This window comes from Dysidea avara, chromosome 10 (assembly GCF_963678975.1).
Source record: "Dysidea avara chromosome 10, odDysAvar1.4, whole genome shotgun sequence".
In the NCBI taxonomy this organism is placed as follows: domain Eukaryota; kingdom Metazoa; phylum Porifera; class Demospongiae; order Dictyoceratida; family Dysideidae; genus Dysidea; species Dysidea avara.
In genome coordinates this window covers 27994417-28019943 of record NC_089281.1, presented here as the reverse complement: position 1 = coordinate 28019943, position 25527 = coordinate 27994417, and the positions used below count along the sequence as shown (strand labels likewise).

General features: G+C 38.4%; 4 protein-coding genes across 8 annotated transcripts in view; 3 read left to right on the top strand and 1 right to left on the bottom strand.

Annotated features, from left to right (window-relative positions):
* Nucleotides 1-1623: 1623 nt before the first annotated feature.
* Nucleotides 1624-11084, top strand: LOC136268383 (glycerol-3-phosphate acyltransferase 1, mitochondrial-like). Of its 3 annotated transcripts, none has more exons than XM_066063705.1 (26): nucleotides 1624-1889; nucleotides 1973-2080; nucleotides 2132-2196; nucleotides 2249-2356; nucleotides 2400-2561; nucleotides 2648-2756; nucleotides 2805-2894; nucleotides 3413-3434; nucleotides 3625-3649; nucleotides 3704-3797; nucleotides 3849-3897; nucleotides 3955-4035; nucleotides 4086-4135; nucleotides 4296-4328; nucleotides 4381-4494; nucleotides 5291-5423; nucleotides 5689-5759; nucleotides 5813-5880; nucleotides 6219-6412; nucleotides 6459-6532; nucleotides 6635-6694; nucleotides 8632-8718; nucleotides 8769-8849; nucleotides 9055-9178; nucleotides 10700-10768; nucleotides 10818-11084. In XM_066063705.1, the coding sequence occupies exons 1-26, from the start codon at nucleotides 1704-1706 to the stop codon at nucleotides 10979-10981; spliced, it is 2421 nt and encodes an 806-aa protein (XP_065919777.1). In that variant the 5' UTR covers nucleotides 1624-1703; the 3' UTR covers nucleotides 10982-11084. The 3 variants fall into 3 exon arrangements, with proteins under 3 accessions (XP_065919777.1, XP_065919776.1, XP_065919778.1); XM_066063704.1 differs by having other exon boundaries at nucleotides 1937-2080; XM_066063706.1 differs by having other exon boundaries at nucleotides 1754-1889; nucleotides 1968-2080.
* Nucleotides 11085-13669: 2585 nt separating this feature from the next.
* LOC136268384 (glutathione S-transferase A3-like) lies at nucleotides 13670-14493 on the top strand. The gene has a single exon (XM_066063707.1). It carries the CDS (start codon nucleotides 13740-13742, stop codon nucleotides 14409-14411), a length of 672 nt encoding a protein of 223 aa, XP_065919779.1. The 5' UTR covers nucleotides 13670-13739; the 3' UTR covers nucleotides 14412-14493.
* Nucleotides 14494-15399: 906 nt separating this feature from the next.
* Nucleotides 15400-21434, bottom strand: LOC136236471 (pleckstrin homology domain-containing family A member 2-like). Of its 2 annotated transcripts, none has more exons than XM_066026624.1 (11): nucleotides 21211-21434; nucleotides 20972-21034; nucleotides 20873-20915; nucleotides 20277-20365; nucleotides 20094-20225; nucleotides 19904-20008; nucleotides 19781-19849; nucleotides 19668-19732; nucleotides 19561-19621; nucleotides 16223-16306; nucleotides 15400-15604 (listed from the first exon to the last, which is right to left on the bottom strand). In XM_066026624.1, the coding sequence occupies exons 1-11, from the start codon at nucleotides 21346-21348 to the stop codon at nucleotides 15458-15460; spliced, it is 996 nt and encodes a 331-aa protein (XP_065882696.1). In that variant the 5' UTR covers nucleotides 21349-21434; the 3' UTR covers nucleotides 15400-15457. The 2 variants fall into 2 exon arrangements, with proteins under 2 accessions (XP_065882696.1, XP_065882695.1); XM_066026623.1 differs by having other exon boundaries at nucleotides 19904-20011; nucleotides 21211-21433.
* Nucleotides 21394-25527, top strand: part of LOC136236467 (vacuolar protein sorting-associated protein 8 homolog) — a 29807-nt gene continuing 25673 nt past the window's right edge. The window contains exons 1-8 of one of the 2 annotated variants that reach the window (XM_066026616.1): nucleotides 21394-21551; nucleotides 21626-21694; nucleotides 24293-24417; nucleotides 24474-24552; nucleotides 24605-24692; nucleotides 24752-24876; nucleotides 24929-25015; nucleotides 25075-25142. In XM_066026616.1, coding sequence (XP_065882688.1) covers nucleotides 21474-21551; nucleotides 21626-21694; nucleotides 24293-24417; nucleotides 24474-24552; nucleotides 24605-24692; nucleotides 24752-24876; nucleotides 24929-25015; nucleotides 25075-25142 — 719 coding nt within the window. In that variant the 5' untranslated portion in view covers nucleotides 21394-21473. The remainder of the gene's footprint in view (nucleotides 21552-21625; nucleotides 21695-24292; nucleotides 24418-24473; nucleotides 24553-24604; nucleotides 24693-24751; nucleotides 24877-24928; nucleotides 25016-25074; nucleotides 25143-25527) is intronic. The other variant, XM_066026617.1, reaches the window with a different exon arrangement.

Here is a 25527-nt window from a genome sequence, read left to right as displayed (position 1 = left end):
TTAGCCTAGTACTGCATAACAAATGGATTTTTAATGACAATAATGTACAGGCATGGTATCACGATAGCTAATAACAAAATATCGCTAAAACGGTAGTATCGCTCAGCCCTACTAAAAGGTACAAAATTTCTAGTAAAACATGCTTGCCTAGATATTCTACCAGATTATAGCAGGCTAAAATAAGGAAATAAAATTATAGTACAACTGAGATTCTAATGACCTACCAAAAAGCTCACACCAAGGTCAACTCATTTATACAACTCTACCATTGAATTCCATACCTAATACACTCACCACTGCACATGTAAATGCACGCAATGATGATATGTTCGAAATACTCTAATAAAACAATCACTAGCTACCCTATTAAATACAGGGGCGTAGCTAGCCAGAAGGTGATGGAGGGGCAGGCATACCCCAACGAAACACTCAAAATCATTTATGACTGCAAAAAAGGCTAATGACCCAATGGTGGGCTAGCCAACATACGGTGTTGTATTATTACAGCTTAAAGAACTAATTACGTAACTATTTCAGTACTGACTGCTTCCAATCGAGGTAGCTATATTCGTCGAGCATCATCGCACGTGCCACAACTGTACTCCAACAAATTCATTCACAGTCCGGTAGAGCTAATACTTTAGTGCAAATACAGGTTACTTTACGTTAGCCACAGCCTGTGCTGCAGTCCTAGCACACTGCTGACAGGATGACGTATCCACTCACTTCACTCGGCGAAAATGAAATGCCATATATTGCACGAAATCACACCTGTCTTGCTAGCAGAACTTGTAAGCTTGACTGATCCACCTGACTGACTGACTGACTGACAAAGTAAAAACAGACTGCACTGCAGTACGTACAAAGGTCCAGTGTGATCGACTCGATAATATAAACTTGGTGCATTTATTTAGCTAACACTTTATCACCTCGTAGGCAGTAGGTTCGTAGCGTCATCTGGTCTCCTTTGTCACTTGTGACTCCTGCCGCAGAGAAGCGGGTCTCTCTTTTTAGATTCAAAAATGTTCTATCACGCGAGTAATCTAGGCTAAGTATAGAAGTATGTCTCTAATATTTTCGTTCGATGGATTCACGAGCGAATTGAATGTTGTGTGTGCGCATTCACTAGCAATCCCTGGTGATACCGCGTAGTAGTGTACAGTCATTTGCGTGTCAGTTTAACACTGGTAAACTTGTGACGAAGGTTTAAAAAAAATCATTTAGTGATGGGGGGGGGGCAAATGCCCCCCCTTAGCTACGCCTCTGATTAAATACAACGCACACGAGTCTAACAACCCTGTTACTTATTGATAACTGAAATAAGATTCATGTCCATTGTCCATTCAAAACTTATCTACTCTTAACAGAGCAAACGTACTTGGTATAAAATGGTCGCCACAAATACGCGAATGTTCATTCGGCTGCCACGCCTTCCTCTTCATCGCCACTACCCCTTTCCATTTGTGTAGAAGGAACCCTAAAGAAACCAAGTCCTTTACGCCTTCCATGTCGGTTCTTACACCCATACGTACAGCAACTAATAACCATTCTGTACTAGGCCAACTTCAAGCTTGCCAACCATGCGGCCTACCTCGTATTAATAATAACGCCGCCTTGCGCTAACAGAAATGCGTGAACTTATGTATAGGTGGTGAAAGCCAATAATTGTCACGTGTTGATGGACGCGCTATCCACGTGTCAGAATGGAAGGTGACTATAGATCTCGCGTGGATGGCATCTTTAAGAAATTTGGCAAGTCTCCAAGCTCGTCGCAAAATTCTATCCTGAAGCGCAGCGCTGTTGGCAGCGAAGAAAAGCGTTCGCCACAGAGAACTCCAGGAACTCGCTTGGACCGTAGATCACAACGGAGCAAGAAACCGACTACAGACGTGAGAGATAATTTTCACACACACCAATTCACTCCGCTACCGTCTAGGTACAATCCTCTACTAACTCTATTATAATAGAACAGTGTTATGTGCCTTCGCTGACCGTTGACTTGGGAACGCTTCCACAAATATCAACGAGTTTTGCACCAGCCATGGCTAGGTGCTGTGAAAAGTGTTTACCGACCAGCAGAGTATGTAAGACTGTGTTGTGTGTGCTAATATTAAACTGTTATTTCTTCTAGACAAGATTTTATGATAATTCATTTGCTAACATGCCAACGATGGATGTATTGAGAATAGTTAAGGGGTATGGTAGACTATGTGTAGAGTGTGTTATGTGTGACCCTCTGTGTGTGTAGTAATTGGTTGACTCACTGGTGGATGGTATTACAACATTGTTGGAATGCTAAGTTAGACTACAATATCCCAGGAACTGGAATACACCAGTCTGTTCTACAGTCTGAAAGGTAACCATGTAGTGATTTTTTTTATCCCAAACCCTGTCTGCAGAGTTGACAATGCTGTCACATACTGCTCACAAGAAGCCATCGAAGAAACAAAGAAGAACACTGGAGAAGAACTAAGTACGGAGAAGACAATGGCCAGCCAACGTAGCCGAGCTAAAAGCATCATTCGTACAATGGCTGCAGTTATCTACAAAAGATTATTCAGGTGTTTCTTAGTAACAGTTAATGAATAGTTGTTCTTGTCATGACTTCCTGTGGAGTGACTTAGTCACCTGTCCTTTATTATTGTAGGGTTGCAGGGATAGTGTTACATGGAGTGTTTGGGTTTGTGTTCAAGGGTTTACATTATGACCAAGGTCAGCTGGAAATGTTGAGGAAAGTATCTACAGAGTGTAATAAGGTTGGTACTGTGATGCGTGGTGTGGATATTACAGTGTGCCCATTGTAGAATGGTTATCCAGTTGTGTTTCTGCCCACTCATAAGAGTCATTTAGATTATATCATTCTCTCATTTCTGCTGGTCAACTTAGAAGTAAAAGTATGTAATTGTGTGTGTGTGGTGTATGGTGTGCATGCAGAATGACAATCATATGATTGAGCTGTTGTGGATATCATGCATAGGATTGTTACAGTATAAAATTTGCATCCTTTAATCTATTTCATTTTCCTATACTGGACAACTTTCAATAGTGTATTATTACTAAAATGTACGCATGATACACTAGTAGTAAAAGAATCATTTTTAATTTACCTATACCTGTTTGAATACCTTATGTGTTGGCAGACACTTTTGTTAGATTGCCATAATGGCCATACACTAGACTACCATACACTGTAGTAAGTTATCAATTTCCTATTGTTTACCAGGTTTCTTTTCTGACCTATCACCTATGCATACATATATTTTACAGCCTATTGTGTTCACCTGTTTCATTGTTGTGGTTACGTCTTGGCATGATGTGGCGTGATGTGCGTGGTGTGGTGGTGTCAGTTGGTGTACATAGTGTGTTGTGGTGTGAAACCACAAATAATATCATATTTTTCAATTCTTTGTAGGTGCCACATATTGCTGCTGGAGGTGAGTATCTCTGGAACCTCATCTATTTTTATTTGTGAGGTGTCCTGATTTCAGGGGTATATATATTTGCACAAACAGGTGACAAGTGTCCTAAGTACCTAGGTGTCCACCTTTCAGGGTGTCCCTATTGAGAGGTTCCACTATATGTCTATGTAGTCAACTGTTATTTATTTTTACTGTTCTTCCACAGACAATCTCAACATTACTGGCTTTGCGTAAGTTCTGGTTTAGTTAACAGGTGTTGATCATGCACTGCTTCTGGTTGTTAGATGGTTGCAAAGACATCTGGGTGGTTTCTTCATCAAACGAAAGTTGGATACAGCAGCACGTAAAGATGTCCTCTATCGTAAAGTCTTACATGAGGTGTGGGACCTCTTGTGGTAGTATAGCATTAAATTGTACTATGTGCTGTAGTACTTGGAGCAACTGTTGAAGAAAGGACAATATGTTGAATTTTTTGTTGGTATGTGAGTGCAGGCACTTGTGGTGTACTGTGTTAGTCTTGTCCATGTCACCCTAGAGGGGTCACGGACACGTACAGGGAAGCCGTCCATACCAAAGGGAGGGCTAGTGTCTGTACTGGTTGATACAGTGATGGAGGGTAAAGTTGATAGTGTTGTCAGTGTCTGTTGTAATATGTGTTTGATGTAGGTGTTGTCAATGATATTTATATTGTACCAGTTAACATCTCCTATGACAAAGTATGTACTATTAGAGTAGTGTGTGTGTGTTTGGCCACAAAATTGTTGAATTTTATCTTACAAAGGTAGCTGAGACCTTATTAATGTGTGAACATAGTGCGTGCATGCATTTGAGAACATGTGTGTGTGTGTGTGTGTGTGTTTTATGTCATTTTTCTAGATTCTTGAAGGAAACTTTCATCACGAGTTGATGGTATGAAGAGTGTCTGTATATGTTGGTGTGTTACCTGTGACGTATTCTCAAGGGAGGTGCTAAAAAAATGGAGACGCTTTGGAGAGCTATTTCTGGCATGTGGCGCATGTTGACCACTAAACTAGGACACATCAGAGTGGATTTTGCCCAACCATTCTCCCTCCAGGTTTGTTAATCTGTAATGAACCACAAAAGTGAAGTTTACTAGTTAAAAGTAGCAAGGCTGGCTTTATGAATCACTGTGTGTGCCCATGACCTGTTTTGATTTTGTTTCAGCCCAAACCGAGCCGTTTCTTGTCAAAACACCATTGCACACATGAAGCCATAAATTTGTGCTCGGATTTGGGTTTTCTAGTGTGTGCTTCCCTTATGTATGCTAAGGACTTTGTAGCAAGGTGGTTTTATCACTCTGTGATTATTGTATGTGGACAGGTTATCCAAAATCACTCTAATAGAGTAGTCTTGTAAATACTCTAATAATGCAGTCAAGTGTATCTGATAGCAACTGAATTTGACAGCTAGTAAAGGCACTAATAATGTAATATTCCAGCTCATATTAGGAGAGTTACAATGTGATCAGTTTCATAACATTGTATATACCAAAACATTAGAATACAAAATTGCTCTATCTGAAACAATCTTCATTATTTTAAAGTTCATTGCTGGATACACAAATTAGAAAGTTTCAAAAGGAATAGGGGTCGCTGAAAAAAATCCATGAAACAAGAGGAAATCGCTGGGGACCACGGATCCCTTTTGACTCAACAATGAATGGAACATGGAACTGAAATTTTGTGACAAGAGAGTCAAAATAAAGATTTGTGGTTTACATTACCACCCAGTGATGATCTCTTCTTGTTATTTGGCATTTTTCAGCAATCCCTATTCCCCTTTTGAGATTATCAATTTTTCATTCATCTACTGATCGATACTCAGGATTTACAAAGCTGTATTTTTTCTAGGAATATCTTCAAACGTGCAGTATTTCTGACCCACTGATGTTGCTAGGAAGTGGTCTATCTATTAACTCATACAGTGAAGAAGAGGCTCGTACTAGACAGCTGGTTACTGCTCTAGGACGACATGTAGTCAATGGTAACTAATCCTGACTGAAGGAGACAATGTGCTGCTTGCTTTGAATGAATGTGCTGTGTCCATCAACATAGAAACAATAAGCAAAAAATATACGTAACAGTCCATTTAATTCCTTGAGTTGTGGTAGATGTTAAGAGTGCAGAAGAAATATCATGTAATAATTTCAGTGAAGTATCTTGCTGCACAAAATATTGTATAGCTTCATATACAGCACATCTTCCTTTTTTTTATATATATATAAACTTGTTCATGTTGCTCCTAATAGACTTCACTCGATGTGGCTCGCTGATGTCGACCAGTATGGTATCATTCTTGTTGCTGACCAAGTTTCGATCAGTAAGTGTTTCACAGTGTATATAGTTGTGTACTGTGGTGTGTGGTGCACACAGGGGGTGACATTGTCACAGTTAGTGGCTGGCTACCAGTGGATGATACAAGAGGCTGGTAGCAGAGGAAGGTGAGATGCTATATTGGTGACAAAAACTGTATCTATTTGATTATTATCACTGTATAATTCATTATGTCTAGTAGTTTTTGGCTTACAGTTTAATGGTACTAGTGATACATATCTGGAAAGTTTTAAAGGTTTTGGAGAGACTAATATTTTAGATACAAGGGCACACCTGTATATTTGGAGGGATCTTTATCTTGACTTCTTTGTGTGTGTGTGTGTGTTTTTTGTTTTTTTTTGTCTGTCGCAGGTTTTATTGTGTAGAGTTCAATACCATACCTCTGTAACAAAAGACTATAGTGAAATAGAGGTATAATTTGCTGTGTTGCTGTCTCTCCTATCAGACGTGCTGAATACTGTGGGTCAACAGAAGCAGCTGTGAGACATGCCCTACAATACATGAGAGACCTAGTGGTGACGTCACGAGATCAGCAGCAGGAACTCACTATTGTACCAGTCCTGAAGCTGCCCACTGTGATGGGCCTCACACAGCTCTCCAACCAGTCAATACATGTCTTCCTAATGGAGTCCATTATTGGTAGGTAGTAGTGAGGGGTAGTGGTGGTGATCTGTCATTTGTGTAGCTTGTTCTGTTAACTCTATATTGGGAGGATCACCTGCAGTAGTTGGTAATGGGACTGTTATCTTTCAAGAAGAGGTGTGTGAGTGTGTACGTGTGCGTGTGTGTGTGTGTGTGTAATGTATATACAGGGTATATATGTACAATATGTTTAATGGCTGTAATGTGTGTATTCTATAGCTCAAGGAAGCAGCTACACAACTCTGTATCATACTAGCAAGAGAGTTTATCTTTGCACCAGTGAGCACTACATACACAAATGAATATCATACTCACGAACACTACACACAACCCATTGATGGTGGACCTGTTGTCACGTGGTCCTCATGGGTAGACTGGAGCAATGTAAGGGTAAAGTTTCTTGCTCAAGGAAACAACAACAATAGAAACTGGGCATGACCAGGCATTGAACCTCGGAGGTGTACCAGTCCCAGGCCAGGCAACATTAATTGTACACTATAATAAACATCAAAATTGAGATACTCTAATAGAACAGTCACCCTAATAAAGCAGTCAGGCTAATATGAGCAATAGCTAGCTACTCTAAATAACTAGCCTCACATTCAATATTTAATTTTAATTTTCCTAGGTGGTGTGTATAGCGTAGTTAGCAGAAAGCCAAGATTGAGATATCCTAATAGAGCAGTCCCCCTAATACAGCATATTTAGTAATTATACTGTGATGAAGAAATCACTCTCATTTCAATTTCAGAGGGTCAAAAATTTCTTGGGGGAGTATGCCCCAGATCCCCCAGGTAGTGCTGAGCGATAGAAAATTCACTATCACAATAGATATTGAAGTATTATTTACGATATGGTAATTACACTTTGAATTATCTTCAGTCAAGTTCCAGGTATTCAAGCATGATTAACACCATCATATATTTCTGTTTGCTTGGCTTTCTTGTAAACTCATCAATTACCATTCGTGAAGCAATCAGCTAATTGCGTGGGCGACCATTAAATATACACAGCTTGTTATAGCATTGCAACCAAACATTTCACAAATAAGCAAGCCTACAAAACAGTTAAATAAACTTAGTAACAATGTTTTACAGCAATATCGCGATGGTTAGCTGTAATTACCATATCACGATAATGATTTTTTGATAGCGAGTATCGAACTATCGATATTATCGCTCAGCACTACCCCTAGGTTGGCATGCTTCACATGCTAGTGTGCACACTAAGATTTGTCTTTCCTGGCCCAGTCTGGGAAAACTAGTCTTATCGCCTATTTAACAGTATTGAGAAATGCCCTTTTAAAAATATTTAATGTGTTGTAGCTCACCAATGGTTGAAGCTATGTGTACCAAAATTTCACACATTTTACACCAATTCCTTACCTTCCAGAGCATCCACTGTGCAAGTAGCCAACAACTAAGTTTCCTGCCATTTTAGATAGTTCTTAAACTGAGGTTGACTATTAGGTGAGCTGAAGGGAATCGGGGACCCAGAAGGAGGGCAAGAGGCTGTTCAAAAAATTGAAAAGGAAGGTGTTGGAATGAGTTAAGCCAAATTATGGGCCATTCAAGTCTCAAAACTGGCTAAAATGAAAGGAAATTCTCAGTACAGTTCTTTATTCAACACCACGGAGCTGTACAACTGCATACAGCCATTCCCAGGCTGACCAGAGCTCCTTTAAGGCCACACACTGCACGTACAGATCGCCAATGGGCTTGGGAAAAGCAGCCAGCAAAAGCAGACCACTCAATTCTAGCTGATTTTGATTGTGAAATTAGGTAACTTATTCATCATGTAGCTTTGTGTTCTTGATGAAAAATCGAAGCGATAAGACCGGTTTTCCCAGATCAAGTCACATATATAAATATATAGCTAGACCCTAGCTTCACTGAAAGTCTGGCTATGCCCCTGGAACCTTTCAATTACCAGGCCAGTGCTCTAGCGGCTTAGCTATGCAGGGGCTTCCCTAAAGAGCGATGCAGCACCACTCTACTTTACTCAAAATTCTTTTGATGTGGTAAAAAGAATGTATATAATTATCAAATTGACTGTGATGTTGGTAGCAAAATGACACTTTTACCGCTCTACTTTGTTTTGCTGGGGAAAACACTGCTATGTTGCCTTGCACAACACACCACACATACATACACACATACATACACACATGCACACACACGCTACATACATAATTATCATATTCATTCTCTCCACAGCCTTGTCAACACATGGATACAACCATACAGGGAGCCATTGACATGATGACCAATAGTGGAGTGTTCCACCATAGAGAGATGACTATGGTGAGCATGAGGATATACAAGACAAAATGTATTTCTCTTCTTCACTTTAGTTGACCAACAGGCAACGATCACTGACCTTCATGGCTGATGATGAAGATGATGAAGAACAATACACTGATGTGCAGTTAGAAGTAAGACCCCTCTTTACAAGTGCATGAAGTGCAGTAAATCTTGGGGAAATGTTTGGGTTGATGTATGAGATAGTTAACCTACTCCAACCTAGACTCGTATTTTTTCACCATATTAACTGAATTTCAAAAAGCATAGCATACACAGTGTACACATACGGTAGTCAATGTCATTGAAGCATACTGAAGTACTTTTTTAATTGTGTAGATCAGTGCTAGTCAGGAGTCCAGCCAACACTTGAGCTTCCTGCAGAATATTCTAGAGCCATATCTTGAGGCTTACTGGCTGACAGGGACACAGTTATTGGAGTTGAAGGATCATACATGTAAAGGTAAACCATATTTTGATAGTACACAACAGAGTCATGTTTATCAAACTGTCTACACTGGTGTAACAACTAAATTTTAAGGAGGAGGCTATATAAGAAGGGTGATGCAATTTCCGTAGTGTAAGAAGAACACTTAACATTCCTTGTGGAGGGGAGGACATGCTTGACTGCATGACTGCTCTATTAGAGTATCTTGGTCAATAGTGGATAGGCATATCACCGTATGATTATGTGTGTTTGATAAATTATCTCTTCTAACACATCTCACCTACTGTACAATCAGGACTGGAGTTACTCTAATAGCACTGATATTTGTTGTGCACCCAATTGCTACACAAGATTAACCATGTAATTGCAGTTTTAAGATCTTCTTCAGATGGTTAGAAACTGAACATCACTGATCTTAAGCTTGCTAAGTTTTAAATAACAACTGCTTTCGTCACTGTAATGACATGTCAGCTTTACATGCATGTACACTTTGTATGTTGTTAGTTACACAACATTAAGCAGAAAGAAGTGTTGGAGCGTTTTAGTGTTACTTCAGAATCATAGCCATGCCCTTCAGCTAATAACCTACTGGAGATTCATTTAAAGGGCTGGTCTCTAGGTACGAGTACCTGGCTGACTGTTCTATTAGAATATCATCTGACTACTTTATTAAAATGTTATGCATTTTTTGTAAAGCTACTAGCATAGATAATAGACACCCCATACTGGATTGGAAACTTCTAAGCGCCACCTAATCTATCCGCACTTCGCGCCCCTTATACTGTACACAGTACCGGGAGTATATTTTATAAGAACATGTTTTGCTTACTGGTGAGTAGTAAACCTACCACTATGGAATATAAGGTTTGGTCTATTCATAGTGGGTGTACTGATGTGTATTAGCTAGAAGTTTGACAAGCGTGAAAGGTTGATACTTGACTAAACTGGAGCGAATATACCATGAAACACATACCAGTACACGTAGCATTAGTTTAGTAATAAGCATCAGCCTTAAACTAAACTTGTTCATGCCTCCATTTTCACAAACATGTTCAAATACTTTTTATATGGAAAGCGCCTATACCAGTAGTAGGCCAATCGCCACCCAAGAAACAATCTACTAAACTTACTAGTTAAAGCAACCGAGCTGTATCCAGACAGTAAAACAGAATCTTCGAATGAAAAAGAGTGTTAGAAAACTTCAGGCGCGAAACGCGGATAGAACCGTAGTTTTGTATGGGCGCTTCCTATCCAGGTAGGGGTCTCTATTATCTATGCTACTAGTTACTGACCTCAATTCAAGGTCAAGTCCATGTGGCTTTAACACAGTAGCTATTAATGTTGGCTGGCCAGTCATTAAGTACATGTTCTTAAGGTTTTATAAATGCTCTTAAGGTTTTATAGACACTCATCTGTAGACATTACAACGCTTGTGGCAATGAAAAGTGACTGATTTAACCATATGTGTATTTTGTTTGGTGTTAATTGTGCATTTTTGTGCAGTGTATCATGTGATGCTATACTTTCACCAAATAGAATCACAGTTTCTTGACAAAATGAGGAGCTGTTTGCTGGACCGCAGTGAAAAAGGACTGGCCTATTTTGGTATGTAATCCAGCATTTTTTTTGTTTTTTTAAAAAATTTGTTATCTAGCTGAGTCCTGTTGCATGGAGATGTGCAAGAATGCTGTGAGGAGGTTTTCAGAGATGAACATTTTGAAGTTGGATGGTGTGGAGCCGAGTCCCCGCACCCTAAAACTGGTCAATCACGATCAACTTGTTGAACTGGTTAATGACATGGAGAGTTACCGCCAATAATTATCCCATCCTTGCACCACAGACTCTATTTCATTTTCGTGTAAATGTCACTGAAATCAAATCACTCAAAGTGATCAGTCCTAATAAAAAGCTTTACACATTAGCTTATTTTTTCTGTTTGTTTTTTAGGCATTTGCTATCACCATGTCCCAGTTCTTTGCTTGTTAGTTGTTATCAAATTGGGTACACAAAAGTCAAAATCCTGTACAAGGTGATACTGTATGGCCTAAATATTTCAAGGGGCAAATATTTTGAGGTTGAGCAATATTGCGAAAACTTTATTTCGCGGATTTGCAAACACTTCCAAAATGATTATATTATATTTATTACTGTGCAGTAATCAAAAGATTATAACGCACAGGTGTGATCATAAAAGTTACTTAAGTTATTACAAAACTCATTAGGGGTAGAGGAATTAATTACATCAGCGGGGAGTTTGTTCCATAATTTGATGGTTGATAGGAAAATTTATTAAACTACAGTGTATTATGGAAGTCTAAATATTTGAAGGATAAAATTTTCGCTGATAACCCCCAAATCCGCTAAATTAGTGAACATTTCCCCCCTCGAAATACAAGACGTTACAACGTAGATAGTATATTCTCTATGGTTACAAAAACTAAACAACCACAATACACTGGAATAAAAACTGTTCCAGCTTGGTTGGTGCCACCGCCTCTTCTCTAAAAGGTGGTGCCAGCATAGATACTAAATACATATACTATTATCTTGCTATTATGTATTTAGTATCTATGGTGCCAGGTCCCCCGGCCTGTCAATAATTATTTCCGCGCAGGTGCTTATACTGAAATCGGTACATATAACACTATAGATAATGTATGTTACATGGATTTGAAACGCCCGTATTATTTACATAGTGACGTCATGGGCTATCCTCGTTTCGCTGCGCGTAAACTTTATGACCTTGACAGGTGGAAGATTTCGCTGTTCTTGTAACCAGCAAATTACTGTTTATTGTTTAGAGCTGGGTTAGTTACCATCTACACTAATTACACTGGGTAGGGACGCTGGAGAGTAGTAAACAGCGTAAGAAAATTCAGGTTCAAAGGTGAAATATGGTGTTTCAAAACGGTTGTGCAAATTTCCTGAAGAAACAGAAAGTGTAGCATCGTTTCTTTGCTGCTGTTTACACCACTTGTAGCAGGTAGAGTGTAGTAGGCTAGCTAGATATTCACTGCTTCGCTGTACATTTCCACTGCTTCGATAAAACTTCAGAAAACAGGCACTACTTTGTGCTATTGTTTAGCTCAAGCTGAGCAGTACTGTAGCATAAAATTTGTTTCAATGTATCACACATTTCTTTGGTTGTGTAAATGCGGTGACGAGAAGTTGGCTGATAGTACTGCTGCTGAATTATTAGCTGCTGCGTACCTGCCATTGTCACCTGTCGCAAACAATATTTCTCCCAGTGCACACAGACACGCTGTGTTCTTGTTCAGTACACAACGCAACACAATAAACAATGTAAAAGGAATGTCCGCGCCTTCAAACTGGCCTTCAAACAAGCGGGAAAAAGCCAGTCACTCAACAAATTTCCCAATCTATTGGCGCACCGTATCTGGCGTTTCCAATCCATTAGGAACGCATACATTATCTATGGTAACACCTTGCTGAGAAGTCAGCATGAGCGGTGCTGTAGTAGTTCTACATTACTTCCAAGGCAAGGAATTAGCTCAACCGATGCGTTTGATGTTATGGGAGGTTGGCGTGAAAACTTCACGCGCTTAGAGCAAATGGCGAGTTATTGTATCAACAAAATTAATACCAATACTGGAGATAGACGGGCTGAAACTAACACAATCAAGCGCCATTGCACGATACTTAGCCAGGAAATACAACATGTATGGGAAAATCTCCACTGACCAGTTCCACTGTGACATGTTAGCTGATGGAATGAAGGACATGGTTGCCACAATAGCTGGGTATCCTTATAAAGCTGACAAGGAGGCATGGAAGGCTGAATTTCAATTGTTAATTCCTAGATACCTCAATGCCTTCACCAGTTTTCTCTCACAAAACAACAATAAAAAGATGAAGGGATGTTTACTAGGTGATACGATAACATTTGTTGACATAACCCGTGACTCTGTTTTATGTTTTGGAGCTGCTCATTGAGATATTTCCTGACATGTTGGAGGAATAGCTTCCATGCTCGCATGTTGTCCAGAGAGAACATCAAGAAGTACTGCACTTCTGGAGCTGTACTGTTAACTGGTGATGACTATATGAGACAAGTACGAACTGTGCTAACAGAATTTGAAGTAAGAATATGAGTACCTTCCAACTAGAGTGAACAGTGACCTTTTATCACATGGATAATGTATGGGAAAACCACAAATTTCAAAATGTCATATCATGATCTATATATACTATCATTTTAAAATTTGGAGAGGTTAATTGTGAGATTCACACCAACAAATAATGTTAAATGAGAAATGACATTAATTGAATTTGTTGTTTTCCCACACATTATTTATGTGATTGCCCAGAAGGGGCAACTGTTGTCCCCTCTCACAATAAATAATGTATGGAAAAATGCCACATCTCATGACCTATATATTATGCTATCCTTTTAAAATTTGAGTATGTTACTATAGACATTTACCCCTACAAATAATGTAAAATTCAAGTTGCTAGGGGCAACTTTTGTTATTATGAAATTCATCCATTATAAGTTTCTACTAGTTGTCCTGCGCGTTTAATAGGATATGCAAACGAGATCTGGTGCGGAGTGGAAATGAGCGGTGCTGCAGTAGTTTTACATTACTTCCAGGGAAAGGGACTAGCTCAACCAATCCGTTTGATGTTATGGGAGGCTGGTGTGCAATATGAAGAGCGATTCGTGGACACAAAAGAAAAACTTGAAGCGCTTAGGACAAATGGCGACTTAGTGTTCCAGCAGCTTCCATTACTGGAGATAGATGGGTTGAAACTGATACAATCTAGCGCCATTGTACGCTACTTAGCTAGGAAATACAGCATGTACGGGAAAACCTCCACAGACCAGGTCCACTGTGACATGTTAGCTGAGGGGATAAAGGACATGGTCAGTAAGATAGCTGGGTACTTATTCCAGGCTGACAAGGAGGCTTGGAAGGCTGAAGTCAGCCCGTTAATACCTAGATACCTCAATGCCTTCACTAGTTATCTATCACAGAACAACAATAAAGAGATGAAGGGATATTTACTAGGTGATACGATAACGTTTGTTGACATAACTCTGTTTGATGTTCTGGAGCGGCTCACTGAGATATTTCCTGGCATGTTGGAGGAGTACCCATTTATTAAGAGTTTCCATGCTCGCATGTTGTCCAGAGAGAACATCAAGAAGTACTACACTTCTGGAGCTGTACTGTTAACTGGTGATGACTATGTGAGACAAGTACGAACTGTACTAAACCGGAAGTAATGAAACAGTGTATGGTTTAGCATTGAACATAATATTTTTATTTTTTTGTGATTTTCAGATTTTGTGTGCTACTTAATTGCAATCGTTTGTAGGGTCAAGCAAAGTTTTAGTGTAGGTGTGAGGAATGAATTGAGAGGTTATAGCAGTATGTATAACACTTGTGCTCATGACATCACCTGCATAATTATACATGACAACTGAGAGGGGGTGCGAAGTCATAGCTACACATATACACTATGAGCAATGTATCAATGGTTTACAACGAAAAGCTGGTTGAGGAAATCAATATACAGTTTTTGTCAGTGGTGTAAACACCAGAAATACTCTAATAGAACAATCATGTCTAACTCTGACTCTAAAACAAGTAAACAGCACATCCCGAAATGGAGTTTTTGACACCATAAACACACTGGCATTAGGGCTGAAACAGATATATATCCGTATAGTAATTTGAAACCATCAGGATAGCTTTATGGTAAAATTTCCTTGGTATAGTTTTCACATTTAACTTTACTAGACTCAATTTTCATGAGTGTTAGTTTTGTTTCAATTCTAAGGTACTAGTAAAATAAGTATGTTCACAATAAGATATACAATGTTTTTATAGCAAGTGATGATATCACCATCCTGGCCTAACCATCCATTGTTCAGGGTATCCGGATAATAAAAACTATTAATTGGCATACACCAGCACAGAAAAGCCTCAAGTCCAGCTCCACATATATACATGTCTTTGAAGTTGTGTGCAAAATAATTTTTTAAACATGCTTGCAAAATATTAGCTTTTCTAACACAACAATTATTTTCAGTCAGATGATGGAATTTGGATTACAAAAGTTCCTCTGTACGCCATAGATAAATGTACAAAATTTAGGCTAACTACATGTACACCACCCAACATCAATCATTTTTATATTCTCACTAGTGACACTGACACTGACATACAATACCACCATTTCCATTTTCTATCCTACATAGCTACATGGAATCATTTAGAAGATATTTACTTGTGCAATTAAAAAGGAAAGAAAACGACAATTTAAACATTATGCGAGTGAGTTAGGGATAGTTAATTCATCATCATCATCATCGCTCTGTTCCTTGTTGAGTAGGTCATCATATTCCCCCGGTTTGCTGCTCGGGTCTGCCTGGTTAAATAATCCTAACTGTTTGCTGCCCTTGTTTGGCTCATCCTATTAATAGCATACAATAAGTCATGAGCTTGACATACCCTGTATTGTGATGCATGTATGTAGTGTTATTGTTGTCGCATGAGTAAACTAAACTGCTTAATGCAGACATCTAAGGACCAATGATCAACAACTCATCTCATTTTATATATTAAGTGATAGTTGACAATAGTGACTACCCAAGGTCAAGTTGCCAATAGGATGAGCAATGAGATGTTATTGTTTGCAGCATAGGCAATTATTTTGTGAGAATTTTTGTAAGGGATACGAATTTCATACAAATTATTAGGAGCAAAGCAATGCTGGAATAAGTTGTTATTAGACTAACAGAAACAAAAAAAATAATCACAGCTAATGATGCATTAATAGATCACTGACCACATATATAATGCAGGGTGTATTGCCATAATCAGCTGAGCATTAATCAGCTACTATTACTACAATAAAAGACAATTGCTTTTACGTTACAATTGTTTTGCTCATAAAGAGTCATGTTTTCCATTGAGTATGTCCAATCAATAATTTCAAAACTGTACTGTCAACTAACAATCTAATGACACTACTACAATCACATACGTATCAAAAACATTATCTAGTATTGCTGACATCATCAACTCCTACCTTGGATAAGCTGCCACTACGACAACCAGTAATAACTTGTTGGAAGGCTTTGATCCATTCTTCCGTGTCTTCCTTGGTCTCACCCTATGAGAACAACATACACAAATAGTAGTAAACAGTGATACACTCTCATGCATAGTATGTAGCACATTAAAGAAAAATATTACAGGGTGAAATTGTTGAAGAGAAGGAAGACTTGTAATTCATTACGTGTACTGTTTTCCAGCAGATAATGAAAAGATATCTGTCAGATATTGTATTTGGCACTGTTTGGAATTACAGCTAAATTGCTAGTGAGTACACTTACAAGTATAAGAAAAATTAGGATAGAGTAGGGACAATGTAATAACAAGCTGGATTGGAGTAGTACCAAGAGTATATAATAGAAACCAAGAGTATCGAACGGGTGTATTACCCCGTGATTAATGATTGCATAAAGTAACACGGATATTTCAGCAATTGTTCGTTTTCATTGCCATTAAGGGTTGCTGTATATAGCCCAATTCGGCCACTAAACCAAACGAAAACATGACAGCGTTAAAGGGAATTGGCTAATGTTAAAGTTCTGGCACTGCCAAGCGGATCCCTGAACTATGAAAGCAGGGCAACATGCTTGTTTGTGCAACCGTTGTTTTAGCGAGCTGGAGTTATTTTGGGTCCTTACTACGCTTTCTTTGTACAATAACTATTGAATACTTGGTTGAATAACATGGAAAACTGGCGAACAAAGACCCGTTGCCATGTACGGATTTCAAATTACCATTTCTCGTAAACAATTGATTACTGAAATATCCATGTTACTTTACGTAATCATTAATCATGGGCTACTACACTGTTCGACACTCTTGGTTTCTATTATATACTCTTGGTAGTACGTAATGTCCAATTGCTGTAAAACAATAAGAAGCAATTATCCCTACTGTGCTGTTGAGATTATTGAAACGCACAGTAGGGCTCTTATTGTTAGCAATAGGACATTATATACTACTCCAATCTCCCCAGCTTGTTTCAGTACTTTTTACATTTAATGTGGTACTACTGTACATTGTCCCTACTCTAGTTAAAAATTCCTTATTTTTCTAATACTTGTTTGTGAACTTTTTCTGCAAGTTCATGACCACTAAACTCATTGAATAATAATCTAACTGGATTTTTGAAAAGAGGTCTTTAACACTCATGCATATAGGAGCTGTACATAGCCCTAAAATTTTTCATCCATTTAGTAATGTTGATGCTAACTATTGGCTAAATTTGAAGTCATTAGTTTCCTTCGATCTGTGAATCGTCATAAATCCTTTACACCCCAGCAAAGGATCAATGGAATCATTAAAGTTGGCAAATTGGATGTGTGTGTGGGAAGACCCTTTTCATAAAACCGGTCACAATATTACACAATTACAGTTAATGACAGCACTACAATTATACTGGTATTCAGCAAATCTTTGCCAATTAGCTAAAAGTATAACACACCACATACTATTGCTAAACTGTATTCACTTAAAAGTTCATCAAGTTATCAAGCTTAACTCACAAACTTTGTATTAGTAGCAATTAGCTATAGCTATATGTGGTTTGTTTGAATATCACGTGAAGAAGCACCATGAAGGAAAGAATGCTACCAGTCTGGATAATGATGAAGTGACAAAAGAAGCAGACAGTGCAGGGGCGGATCCAGGGATGCTCAAAGGGTTTCATGGAATCCCCTTTGGCAGATGCCGGACAAAACTGCTGACAAGTTTTTCTTCAATTCAATAAAACCAGTTTATCTTTATCAGTTAAAGAAACACTTATTACACGATTTTATATCACAAAACACTTTGTTTATAGCAACAATAATTCAAATATCACTTGAAACTGCTATCTATCTGCGATAGGCGCCTCTAAAATAATTATCGTCTTCATCTTCCAAAGCCATTACAACAGCTGTTAAAGGCTTTAGTTGCATTTCTAAAGGTCTATATGGTAAAACTTTTAATAGTGAAACATTGCTGGGGAGTCTACTATTAAGAGTGGAACTTCCCCTTTTAGAAATCTGGATCCGTGCTTGTAATGAACAGTGTTGGTTACAGCAAACGTTCAGAAACGCAAGTAGTTTGCTAAAAACAAACACTTGTCTCTGATGATATTGGACAGCTCACTCAGCATTACAAAGTCTACAACAAGTTTCCGGGCATACACGTTATGCAATACCATTATTGTGTGTAATGTGTAAAGTGTACATACATCTGTGGATGGAAGAAGCCCTACTATCGATGAAGAACCTTCACTGGTACAGAAGGATTAAAGCAAGACAATAGTGCACGCATAGTATTATCAGGTTTCTTCTTAAGTGAATTTGAAATGTTTTTGTGAAAGTAGTACTGTAGCTGTACCCAGTTTTCTGCTATGCTTGACTAAACGTATCAGGCAGGTAGTAGAACATTCTGTGAAATAAAAAAAATTAAAATTCTGTAGTGACTTGACAAAAACGTTTCGGGTTGATCTGAAGGCACTTTTGGGCTTGACTTTACCCAACCAATATCGTCATGTCGTTGCGAGGAAAATTGAGGCTGGTTTTGGGTGATATTTTATCACACGCCATGCTCACACCTTCATTGTCCCTACTATGTACCATCGTACTGTATGATAAGGTTCTCCTTGTGTTATCAGGTTTACCTCTCAAATTTTCTGACAATGTGAAACATGCTTAAGAAGTCGTTAACTAAAACTTTCTAGGCAGCAAGATTAATGCGTACCTGCAAACAGGTTCAGACATTTCCACCGCACAGACAACATTCTAACTGCTCACAGGCACAAAACATTTTCACACACACATGCACACACGCACACACAACTTGTACAACTAGTAACACAGCTGTTGCTGCTGTCCCTCAGTCATGTACTCACTCAACACACTAATTATCTACAAACTATCCAGATGGCATTTCAGGAAATTTGTGTGAAATGTAAAATTGTTAGGGCCACATATACATGTACTAATCCAATTCTCCCTGGACAATCACAATATTTAGTAAACTGAAAGCATGCATTATCACTTACAAAGAAACCATTAACATTCATCTTATGAAAATGAAAACAGCTTGAATATGTACAGGGAAAATCCCTATATAAATGATACCAATGGGCTAAGATTAGCACTCATTTGCCACCAGACTATTAAACATTCAAAAGATGTTGGAATGGAAAGTACTTGTTCAACCTTGTAAGCATTGAATGTTAACTGTTCACCTTATAAGGATGATAAGTGTACAACCATGTGAAATCCCCCCAAGGCTTCCTAATTAATAATCTCCACTGACAATTACATAATAATTACATTAAATACATATGAGCCTTACTTGTATATAAAATGTTCTAGCTGGAGTCTCAATTTGAAACAGATGTTCCTTTCCTGGAAAACTGTTGAGAAGTTAGATGGGTGGCTGGCCACGCCAGTGTAACTTACATTAAATCACTTGGCCCTACTTTAGTGACAGATGCTAGTGAAATGCTCCTGATGGGTTCTGACTCCTACAAGCATGTTATTGGTAATGTTGATGTAGTCACTAAATTACTTGCCTCAACGGATTTGTAGTAAGCCCATGAGAGTTCATTTAAGACAAAGAATCTTTTTTTCCACGTTTTCATCTGAAACACAGAGGTGGTATGCATTGCACCAAGACACTTATTGAAAGCACTTACTACTGCTCCTATTTTAATTCCATGCCCTGCCCTAATTACTCTGGGAAATCCCCTTGATATGCTCTGCTTTGCTAACTCTGCTGCGGTCATCTGCGTTTGTGCAACCTGCTATATGACACAACAAACAACCATCAATGGGTACTTAATATCATTGCTACATAACTTGTGTTAAACAAACAGTGTGACTTACCTGTTGAATAGGAGTTCGGATAACTACACCACCAACTATCTTCGTTTGGTAGCTAGTACCATCTGATTTTTTATCCCCAGTAGCACCTGGTTGAGCAGCAGCAGCAGCTTTTAGTGGAGCACTTTGTCTCATCTGTGAAACAACAAGATGTAATAATCCATCTGTGTTATCACGATGTCTCACTGAGGCTTTCCTAAGTGTTTCTATCCATTCGTCTCTCTCTTCTGCTGAGTCAGCAGCCAAAATGTGTGTAATGGTTGTGGTGCCAATTTCTGTGATAAGTGACACATGTACATAACAAACCAAGAGTGACAGAAACAAATATTACATGACATAGTACATTGCACACACACTAACAAAACAAAATGTGAAACAGAAAGGACACAAATGTGATGTCAAAGCAAAAGGCACATGATAGTATAGTAGAAAGATACGAGGTATAACAAGGAAAAAGGTTTATTTGTGCAACAATGAATAAACAAGATTTGTTATAATATTATTATTTAGTCTAACATGATTACATATGTTAATCAGTAATTAATCAAATCACACAGCCAAAGTGTAGTGTTATCATAAGTTTTTCTGTGTGGAAGGCGGTTGAGGAACAAATTGAAGCATGTAAAACTGTATCAACATACACTACAGGCCATTGTGTGTGTGTGTATATGTGAAACAAAAACACACGTCATATAATTATATTATTATTGTGAACACTAGAATATGCACATTACAACACACGTGGTTTGCTTGCTTACGTGCACATATATATTTTTACTAACCGAAGCAGTTTAAGAGTCTGGGTCGTGACGAAGCAATCCCCACCTTTGGTACACAATAACACAACATGTTCAAACAGTACCATAGTAGTGAGGACACACCTTTGTGATATACTGACAATTAATATCTTCTAATGGTTTAAGCTTTGACAAGTCATCCGCATACTACAAGGAGCAGAACAACACATATAGAGTATCGTTGAAACATATAATTTTAAAATGCTCGCTGCAGAAGACAAGGCACGGCTTCTTTCAAGATTTTACAGATAACATGTAGTATGTTTGGAGATGTTACCCCACTGAAACAAAGATGCGTGAACATTACAAGGTCTATAGCATACCGCGCAGTCTTCAGTGTAATATAACAGTCTATGTGAGGTTTGATTGAGTACGAAGAAGCGTCTTATCCAGCTACCATTTTCCCTAGACTCCTTCATCACCGTGCCGCACAGTAGCCCAGCCGCGTTGACGTACGGCATTACTATAAGGAGTAATTTTAAAGAGATCTAACAATATGAAAAATAGCAATTTTGCAAGCCCTACGAAAATATTTCGTATTTATAATTCGGTATAATAGGGTACGGTTCGTTAGTGCTCGCTTGGAATGAGCACAACAGTAGAGGACGGTGTAAATGGTAACAATGAAGACTTAAACAGCATTCTCAAAAGCCCGCTTGTTGAGGTAATGCTTTGAACAACCATTAACTACCGACATTCTATATAATGCGCAGGCTCTAATTTTATCTTGTTTTACAGCAGGACCTATCCGATATTCCATTGCCAGATGGACGGGAAAAACCATCGTTAGAAAGTATCTTAAACCAGGTAAGCATATGTAGATGAATTTAGCGTATGACATATAGGTGTTGATGAGAGTTCTATTAATAATAAAAAAAACCCACCCCCAGGGTGTTTGTGATATAGTCGAAATGATTACAGTTTTCATCTGCCACTATATATAAAAGGAGATAGTTTAAATGGTGTTTACGAGTTGTGTAGTAAGACCATTTTCTATTTCCCATCCACTGCTCACACCTGTTTATTAAAATATTTTGAAAGTTCAATCCTAAATGTGATGGCTTGTTAAAAGTATTGCCGTATTCTGAATATTTGGTAATCAATATTTAGTGTACAAGATAATGGTTAGCCCAAGCATATTGTTTGCAACTGATATGCTGCTACTGCTAGTTGGCATTTATGTATTCTTTTGCATGAAAACCTATTGTTAATCTTCCAAACTTAAGACGTTATCCCTGGGAGATTTATGAATCTTCCACAGAGGCACTAGGTGTGTGTGTGTGTCAAGTGATACCATCAGACATCATCCTATAGGATTACTGTGTTTGTTGTCAGAATTACAAGCTAATAAAGAATGCACAGACACTTGTACAGAACTATTTTGACTATTAATGTAAGTATGTGGCATTAGAAACTTGATGAGTTTTCTATGTAACAGTTTTGATTTGTTATAGTTGCTCAATTAATCCTATAATGGGTTAATAGGTCCATATGCCATGCAAACACTAACAGTAGATTATAACAACAAAGTTACTGGCTTAAGATGTTTACCAAATCCACAATATCGTACAGTATAGTAGGGATAATAGAGGTTTGGGCTTTCCTGACCAAGAATATCACCCAAAAACTAGCGGTTGGTCTTGCGATTAATGTGTCTGTTGCCCTTCTTTCTTTGATGCAGTGTATGATGGTAGTGAATTATGTTAGTGCAAAAAAGTAAGCAAACAAGTGTAAGGACAGGGTTCACAGATAAAAAAAGCAATGAAATAAGGAAGGTCATCTACACCTGCAGCTATACTAGCTGACATTCAATCCCTACGTCAGACATACACTGTAGCTATTGACTGGCTGACGTAGGAATTAAATGTCAGCTAATATATCTGTGAGTGTAGAGATGACCTCCTTTGTTTCTTTGCTCTTTTTTTTATCTGTGATCCCTGCTCAAATTTAAGGTTTCTAATTTTCCCTTGCACCTGTTGCATATATAGTTTCTGTCAAGGTTTTGTGCAATATACTTGAATGGTCAGTACCTATTTGACATAGCCACTCATTGATGTTTCACTGTATTTTATTTGTTTACATTTTAAATAATACACAGTAGATGGCACTTTGGTGCTATGCAGCTACTTTTTATGTAATTATAGGTTGTATCTATTTAAAGAAAACCAGCAGTGACTTGGATGTATCATTTCAATCTTACTATAGCTTTCCAGCATTAAGGCCTTATACATACTGATAGTATTGATGATAAGGTCCATTTGTACTTGAGAGTACATACAAATAAATGTGTGACCATCTCAGCCAAAAAACCCGACTTGTTTGCACAAGCATGCATTTTTTGAGAAAAACAAAAAAAAAATTGTAAAATTATGCATGCTGCAAAGACACAAGTTTTTATTGGGCCATTACAAGACTAAAACTGTACACCATCTTATTCACCTGCTCATGGAGAGTTTGAAAATTCTTGTTTTGTTTCTGTAGCCCCAACAGTACAGTACTGCTCAAACGTATCTCGCACTTGCTTGCACCGCTTGATTGCAAGTAATTAAAAAACTCACTAATTAAAGGTTGTGGCACCCGTTTCCTTTGTGAGTGTTCATCCCATCCGTTTCGTATGGGATGGCTACTCACGAAGGAAATGGGTGCCATGCCCTTTAATTAGCGAGTTTTTTTAATCACTTGCAATCAAGTGGTGCGAGTGAGTGCGACGTTACGTTTGAGCGGTACCGTATGTGTGTCATGTGTACAATGCGGTAAACGTACACAAGATCGTCATCATTTCTTCTATTAAACTTCCTTTATACCCATATGTGTAAACGACTACAGGGCTAAAACTATACCTTGGTTGATTTGCTAATCCATGGTGAAAATTTTAAGCCAACTTCCACATTCGCAGCCATATATAAGCGCCTGTAGTTTATTTTCAGTACAGTCACTGTACAAATCAATTTCCTTGCTCTTCCTACTATAATTCCAAAACTACTACCACAATAGGTGCTGAAACTAGTTCAGTCAGCAAAGCCTTTTAAGTGCAATGATAATAACTTGAATAAAACATGAGTACAGGTTAGTGTACTTACATGGCCTGCTTGTAGTCTACTCCACTTGTTCATTAGCACAGTTTATGTGCAATAAATGGACCAGAAATTCTTTGTCCCTAAGAACCAGAAATTCTTTATAGCACTCTTGGTGTTTGCTATAAAAGGAGTTACAATGCAATGAAACTCCTTTGATCTGGTCACAGTGTAATAAGTCTAAACCAGCCAACTTGATAATCCCTAAAGGTGTTGCTTAAGTGCAAATTGGCCTGCTTATTGCAGTAACCTGCTTAATAAGATCAGGAAAATTTCAACCTGCACATGACTGAATTACAGTGACTATCGATGTCTATCTATTTCTTCTTAGGAAGATGAGTTGCTTTCATTAGAGGATTTGGGTATCACAGATCTTGATCTAATTCAAGATGACAGTACACAGCCCACCCCTTCGTTTGCTACAGATACAGACAGCAAGACTTCCGTCCTTTCCAAGTATATTCCTTCCAAGCAGCTCAGAAAAGGAGGGAACAATTTTTGTATTATTTCAGGTCAACTAGTGAGATTGATAAAGACACAGTAGCGACGATTACAAGGCTAGAGTTGATATCCAAGGAACTGAAACAAGTGGTACGTACTTGGCATTTGATTTTTGTGTCCCAAAATATGTATTGTCGTACAGTTGTCCCGTGGCACAGGACAACCAACTAGTGTAGCTGTTGGCAAATACATGGCTGTGGGGCTCTCTACTGGAACTGTTCTGATTTTTGGTGAGATTTATCGATGCATACCTGCAGTGGTGTGTTATAGTTTCATTCGATTATTTTAGACATAAAACAACAACTAAAAGCTTGCCTTATTCCACCAAGTGGTCCAGAGAAGTTTGGTGCTGTGTCAGCTGTCACGATAAACTTTAACAGTACTAGATTGTTAGTGGGATATGCTAAGGGTCCGGTGAGTTGTCGGCCTGCAATATGAGGTCACTAGTTTGTTGTCTGTGTATTAGGTGACTAAATGGGACTTAACAAACTTCCAGTGCTTGCAAGAATGTACCACGGGGTTTCCCCCTGGTCATGCAGTCTTACAAGTGAAGGTGAATAAGCTGAGACCTGTTGTAGCTCTTGCCAGTAAAATTGTGTGTTCTTGTGTTAGTTTACTAACAGTCCAAGCACAGCTGTTTTCCTGAATAGTGGTGGCTCAATTTTTGTTTTGGAATTCAGGTAGGAATTTTGTAGTACGTTATATTATATACACAATAGTATGTGCATGAAAAGGACACCTTGATAATCAAGGCACTAACTCTTTGTGGTTGTATTTGTAGACATATTTACATCTCATTCACACTATCATCTATCCCAGGTATAACATGGCACAGTTTGAAATGAATTGACATGTGAATCATGCCGTGCTAAGTCTGTTCAGCCCAGCATGATAAGGACAAGGTGGGCTAGCAGGGTGAATGTATTCCGAGACTCTCAACTCGGGTTAGCGATAATAATAATAATAATAATTTCTTTTGTTAAACATCAGCCAAGATTTTCTAGTCACTAAAAACATTCTACAATGTGGCTATGACGTACCATGCTTCTGGTAAACTTTGTGGTA

Coding starts and splice junctions, on each gene's coding strand:
- LOC136268383 (XM_066063704.1), top strand. CDS start 1,704: ATGGAAGGTGACTATAGATCTCGCGTGGATGGCATCTTTAAGAAATTT. Junction 2,895..3,412: donor TGGTCAACTTAGAAGTAAAA/GTATGTAATTGT, acceptor AATTCTTTGTAG/GTGCCACATATTGCTGCTGG. Junction 4,036..4,085: donor GGTTGATACAGTGATGGAGG/GTAAAGTTGATA, acceptor TGTTTGATGTAG/GTGTTGTCAATGATATTTAT.
- LOC136268384 (XM_066063707.1), top strand. CDS start 13,740: ATGAGCGGTGCTGCAGTAGTTTTACATTACTTCCAGGGAAAGGGACTA.
- LOC136236471 (XM_066026623.1), bottom strand. CDS start 21,348: ATGCCGTACGTCAACGCGGCTGGGCTACTGTGCGGCACGGTGATGAAG. Junction 20,366..20,872: donor CAGACTCTTAAACTGCTTCG/GTTAGTAAAAAT, acceptor CACTTATCACAG/AAATTGGCACCACAACCATT. Junction 20,012..20,093: donor TCCGAACTCCTATTCAACAG/GTAAGTCACACT, acceptor TGTGTCATATAG/CAGGTTGCACAAACGCAGAT.